Source organism: Macrobrachium rosenbergii, chromosome 15 (genome assembly GCF_040412425.1).
Source record: "Macrobrachium rosenbergii isolate ZJJX-2024 chromosome 15, ASM4041242v1, whole genome shotgun sequence".
Taxonomy (NCBI): domain Eukaryota; kingdom Metazoa; phylum Arthropoda; class Malacostraca; order Decapoda; family Palaemonidae; genus Macrobrachium; species Macrobrachium rosenbergii.
In genome coordinates, this window is record NC_089755.1 from 17,567,957 (window position 1) to 17,573,887 (window position 5,931).

Consider the following 5,931-nt stretch of genomic DNA (forward strand, 5'->3'; position numbering starts at 1 on the left):
CTCCCCAAGCTGTTTGAATTTTGAATTTTTTGTGAGAGGAATAAAGATATCAAGGAAGCACGCGTTTCCCTCTCTCCCGTGAGAAAGTTGAGTATCTAAGGAGATTATGTCTCACGATGAGGGGCCAGAGGCCCCAAATAACCTACATGGTGCCCAGAACCCGGGATCAGAAGGAAGTGACGAAGATTTTCCCGGATTTCCTGACATTTTGATGAAACTGAGAAGTCTTAAACTGAAGAAAGTCGGAGCTGAAACATGGCTGCGTTGTGCTGCGAGAAAATTAAGTGGAGTTCTAAAGGCCAACCAAGCTGGCATGAGTTAACTAGCTTAATGGACGAATTCGACCACCGTAAGTCTAAGTGGGTTGAACTAGATGATGCGGTGCAAGACTTGATCGAAAATCCGGAAGAAGTCAAAAGGTTAGTCTATGAAGCCGACGATTTCCTCAGTGAGGTAGACCAAACACGCATTGCTGCTGCAGAAGTTTTAGAAAAATTAGGCAATGGTAGACTCGTGAACTTGAATAGTAGGGCTACTGAAGGCAGTATAATTTCTGCAAGTGAGCCTGGTAGTGAAGCACATAGTGTGAAATTGCCTAGGCTTGAGTTATTAAAATTTGGCAGGAAAATAACTGAGTGGATGCCTTTCTGGGATCAGTTTAAGGCTATTGTTGATGACAAGCCTATGCCTCCTGTTAACAAATTTATGTACCTGCGCTCTGTGTTGGAGGGCGAGGCGAGAAGAGTTATACAGGGTCTGGCTCAGACGGCAGCTAATTATAAATCAGCATGTGAACTGTTAAAAGAGAGGTATGCCAAACCAAACAAGATAATTTCCGCCCACATTCAGGACCTAATGCAGCTTGCGTTGTCAAGGAGATCGAAGTACGACAATCAACTCTTGGCGTTGCGGAAGTTGCAAGACGACGTGATAGCCCATGTTTGCAGTTTGGAGGCTCTTGGGGTAGGAGGGGACCAATATGGGCTGGTATTGGCACCCATGATCTTGTCCCTACTCCCCCACGAGATTAGACTGGAGTGGTCTCGAAGTCAGCAAGAGGAAGGAGACCTTAAAGGGCTGCTGGAATTCCTACAACGAGAAGTTGAGGGGCGAGAAAGGGCTGAGGCCCTTCAGGGGCTGAACCACCGAAAGACTGAGGGTCCCGGCGTGGAAACAAGGCAGAAAAAGCTCATCCAGGGTTCAGCCTCAGCCCTTCAAACTTCGTCAGAAGATAGTGTCTCTAAGCAGCAGTGTGCATTCTGTAGAAAGCTGCATCCTAGTGCTAAGTGTTTTGGTATAGTGAAGCTCGCTCTTCATGAAAGAGAAAAAGCCATTCGTGGAAAGCGGCTGTGTCTTAAGTGTTTATCTCTTGGCCATTATGCAAGGGGTTGCTGGGCCAGATGTTCAAAGTGCAAGGGTGGCCATCACCACGCACTTATTTGCCGTAAGTCTGAAGCGATACCCCTGCAACAGCTAGTGAGACAACCCCTGAAGGAGAAAAGGTGCGGGGAGAGTGAATCTGTTACACATGTGGGAGTGGCTCTTGTGAGTCAAGGGCTAGGGCTATTAAGCAGTGTTGTGTATTACAAACAGCAAAGATAAAGGTTGTAGGCTATCAGGGTATAATCTCTGCAACTGCAATGTTTGATACAGGATCGGATCGATCCTACATTTCCAAGGACTTGGTCAAAAGGGTCAGGCCCAAGTGGCTGACCTCTGAGTATTTATCATTTTCTGCCTTTGGGGGAGGTAAGGCCTCCAAGGCAGATTTGTGTAGCATTTATGAAGTGATGAGTTTAGGGGCTAATAACCACAAATATAGCTTTAAGGTAGCTGAGATTAATGTAATTTGTCCCCTTTACGTAGGACCAAGGTGGATCCTAAGTGCTTAGAGCCTTTTGCATCTTAACCTAGCTGATGAGTATGGATCCAACCGAAAGATACAGGTGGATATGTTGATTGGATTAGATTTGTATTGGAAGCTGATGCTCCCTAACAAAAATGTGTGTCATGAAGGGTTTATAGCCCAGGAGACTGTTTTTGGTTGGGTTTTGTCTGGATCCTCAATTAGGTCCAAAGATAACTGTGATGTAGGTGTGCAACTGTTAACATTTTCTAATTTTCAGGAAGATAGCTTGAGTAACTTTTGGGAATTAGAGTCTGTAGGTATTCAAGCCCAGGAACCACGTTCTGACACTATTAAGCCTGACCCTATTCTGGTGCAATTTGAGAAATTGGTAAGTTACAAGGAAGGCCGTTATGAGGTGGCCCTTCCCTGGAAATCAGAGTCTGTAAAGTTAAAGTTACTTGATAACAAACACCATGCCTTGAGAAGACTGGATAATCTGAGTCGTAAGTTAGATAGGGACCCTGGCCTGCAGGAACAATATTATACAGTGTTTGAAGAGTATGAAAAGGAAGGTATTATAGAAGAGATCCCACCCCATCAGTTGAAGGGTGGGTACCCAGTGTTCTATTTGCCTTATAGACCTGTGGTGCGGGAGGCAAGTATCTCCACCAAAATCAGGCCTGTGTTTGATGGGTCATCTCGTGGCAGTAATGGTGTGTCCCTAAATGACTGTTTAGAAAGTGGTCCTTCCTTAAACCCAGATTTAGTAGAAGTTCTACTGAGGTTTAGAAGATGGAAGGTGGCCTTAACTGCTGATATTACAAAGGCTTTCCTTCAAATTAAGGTGAGGAGGGAGGACCGTGATGTTCACAGGTTTTTGTTGAAGAAAAAGGATGTTGTAAAACATTTCCGTTTTGTAAGAGTACCCTTTGGAAATAAGAGTAGTCCCTTTTGTTGAATGCCACTTTGAAATTTCATTTAAAGAAATACCCTCCTCAGAGGTGGTTTCTGAATTGCTTGAGAATCTGTATGTTGATGACTGGCTTTCTGGGGCTGATAGCCCTGCTGAGGCCTGTGCAAGATTTGATGAAGCCTGTGGTATGTTGAAGAAGGCTGGTATGTCCCTATCAAAGTGTACTTCTAATTATAAAACCTTGCCCATGACAGAGGATTCTATTGTAGAAGGTGTAAAGGTGTTAGGCTTACAATGGGATTCCTCCTCGGACTGTTTTACATTTAAGGTAGAGAATGTAGATCCCTTTGGGGATATTGTTTGTACTAAAAGAAATGTGTTAAGCCTAATTGCTCGATGTTTTGACCCCTTGGGGTTCATATGTCCCTTTTTTATGCATGCAAAAATACTATTTCAAGAAATCTGGAGATTAGGTCTAGATTGGGATGAACCATTACCTGAGGCTATGCAAGGCAGAGTTAAGTTGTGGGTAGTAGGACTTTCTGTACTAGAATCATTGAGAATTAATAGTTACTTATTTTCAGAATTGTCCTGGAGAGATCTCCCTGCTATTGAACTTCATGCCTTTGGTGATGCGTCGGAAAGGGGGTACGGTGCTTGTGTGTATGTGAGAGTGCCCGAAGAGGGTAATTTCAAGGTAACATTGATTGCTGCTAGAGGTAAGGTAGCCCCTATAAAGAAAGTTTCCCTCCCTAGGCTAGAATTACTTGGTGCCTTATTGTGTGCTAGACTGGTTGTATTTGTGAAGTCTGCGTTGCGGCTGGTCCAGGAGGTTTCAGTTCGATGTTGGACTGATTCCACTGTTGCCCTAGCGTGGATTAAAGGAGAACCAAATAGATGGAAAACCTTTGTAGCCAACAGAGTTGTGGAAATTCAAGGACTGACTCCACCATCTTGTTGGCAACATTGTCCTGGAAAGGACAACCCCGCAGACCTGATACTGAGAGGTGTTTATGCGGAGCAACTCACACAGTCTGATGTTTGGTTAGTGGGCCCTTCTTGGCTCCGCACCTCATCTCTCCTACTTATGGAAGATGCGAGAGAGGGATTCACACGAGAAGAGCAATGTGAAACAGACACTGTTTGTGTTGCTGTTGAGTCTGATCAGCCCTTGTTTGAGTTTTCCCGATGGAGCTCCTTTCCGAAGGCACTCAATATAGTAGGTTGGGTGTTAAGATTTGTTGGTAATTGTAAAGCTTCATCCCTTAAAGCTGGTGGTCCCTTGACTTATGGAGAATTGATGAAAGCCAAGGTCAAACTGCTCTACTGTGCTCAAAGACAGGCCTTTGCAAAAGAAATAAATGCTCTGGCTTTGTCTCAACCCCTCCCTAAGGGGTCCCCTTTGGTCAAACTTGATCCTTATCTAGATGAGGAAGGGTTGCTGAGAATAAAGGGGCGCTTAGAGAATGCCGAATTGAGTTTTGAGAGTAAGCACCCTATCATTGTCCCTGGTACTTACATTGCTTTGTTGTTGGTTCGTTTCCAGCATGGATTGCTTAAACATGCTGGTGTTGCTGTGCTTGTTTCCACTCTGCGAAACAATTATTGGATCATTCGTCTTCGTCAGATTGCTAAGAGGGTTTGCAGAGAATGTGTCGCTTGTCGTAGATGTGAAGCCAAGGCCTGTTCCCAGCCGGTGGCTCCTTCCTGAGTTAAGAGTTAAATCTGCCCCTCCTTTCACTGTTACAGGTCTAGACTTTGCTGGTCCCTTATTTTGTGTTGATTTCCCTCCAAGAAGTTGTATATTCTTCTTTTTACTTGTGCTGTTGTCAGAGCTGTCCACCTAGAGCTTACTGAGTCTCTCTTCGTTACCGATTGCAATTTGGCAATTCGTCGGTTTACGGCTAGACGTGGTGTACCTTCTGTGTTCTACTCTGACAATGCTAAAACCTTTTTGGGTGCCTCCAACCTGTTGAAGCAACATTATGGCCCCATGGCCCCCCAATGGAAGTTTATTGTACCTAATGCACCTTGGTGGGGAGGCTGGTGGGAACGCCTCATTAGATCAGTGAAGGTTGCGTTGAGAAAGACATTGGGCACTAAGACATTGTCTAGGAGTGAATTAGAAACCACTCTTCATGAGGTGGAGGCATGTATCAATTCTAGACCCTTGGCATTTGTAGGTGAAGAACCTGATGTTGCTAATCCCCCTTACTCCATCTCATTTTCTTATTGGTCGTTCAGCAGGTTTTCAGGTGGAACTGGCAGATGACTCTGCCTCAGGTGTGACCTCAAAGGATTTGTGTGTGAGAGAGGCTGTGCGTCTGAGTCAGTTGGAGAAATTCTGGAACATCTGGAAATCCGAGTACCTTAGAAACCTGCCTTGCATGGTAAAGACCTTGGTAGCTGTGGGAATCATATTTGTAAATCTTATATTCATTGAGATTTCAGTACCTTAGCAATAAGCTTTAGTAATACCTACCTATGACTGACTTGTTTGAGATTTTCATTAACTACAGTACCCTGATAACCTATTTCGTGTTTACATTGCTTACCTACCAAGTGGACTCTTGATTTTCATACTAGGTATATATCTGCTTCAGTTACATTTAAGTAATAAACGTGATGTTCAGTAAGGTGAGGCATTAAAGCCTGTGATGTAATTTTGGTGTACTAGATATATATATATTTTTCTTAATTATATTTTGTTATAAATTTGTAACAAGCTTTTCATTTGAACCTAGACCTAATAGTAGTAGCTATATCTTGCATCAAGTCAACAAGCTACGGTAGGCGCTGGGTTGTTAGCCTAAGCGGTATATCTAAGCCGGCTGTCCGCGGTGGGCTAGGTTATGGCAGTTGACATTTTTTTATAGAACTTTACTTGCTGAACAAGAATTTAAAGTAATATTTTGTCGCTCGGCTGTAATTAAGCTGTAAATTACCTTAGAACTGTAGCCGACGGTAAGGGGGACCAGTTCGGAATCTGGGTCCTGGGTGGGTAAAAACACTTTCGAGAATAGCTCACGGTGAGGGGGACCCGTTGGGAATCCGGGGTTCTGGGTGGGGTAAATAACTTGGGAAAAGGTTTGGGCAACTTATTGTTGTATTTCCAGTTATATACGTCATTTGGAACACAAAAAAAAAGCATAAAAATAAGGGAGAATAA

General features: G+C 43.8%; 1 protein-coding gene across 1 annotated transcript; it reads left to right on the forward strand.

The window, feature by feature from the left end:
- The first annotated feature begins 255 nt into the window (after window positions 1–255).
- On the forward strand, window positions 256–5,034 carry LOC136846278 (uncharacterized). Its single transcript, XM_067117084.1, has 4 exons — window positions 256–1,545; window positions 2,127–2,693; window positions 2,851–4,401; window positions 4,558–5,034. Exons 1-4 carry the CDS (start codon window positions 256–258, stop codon window positions 5,032–5,034), a joined length of 3,885 nt encoding a protein of 1,294 aa, XP_066973185.1.
- The last annotated feature ends 897 nt before the right edge of the window (window positions 5,035–5,931 follow it).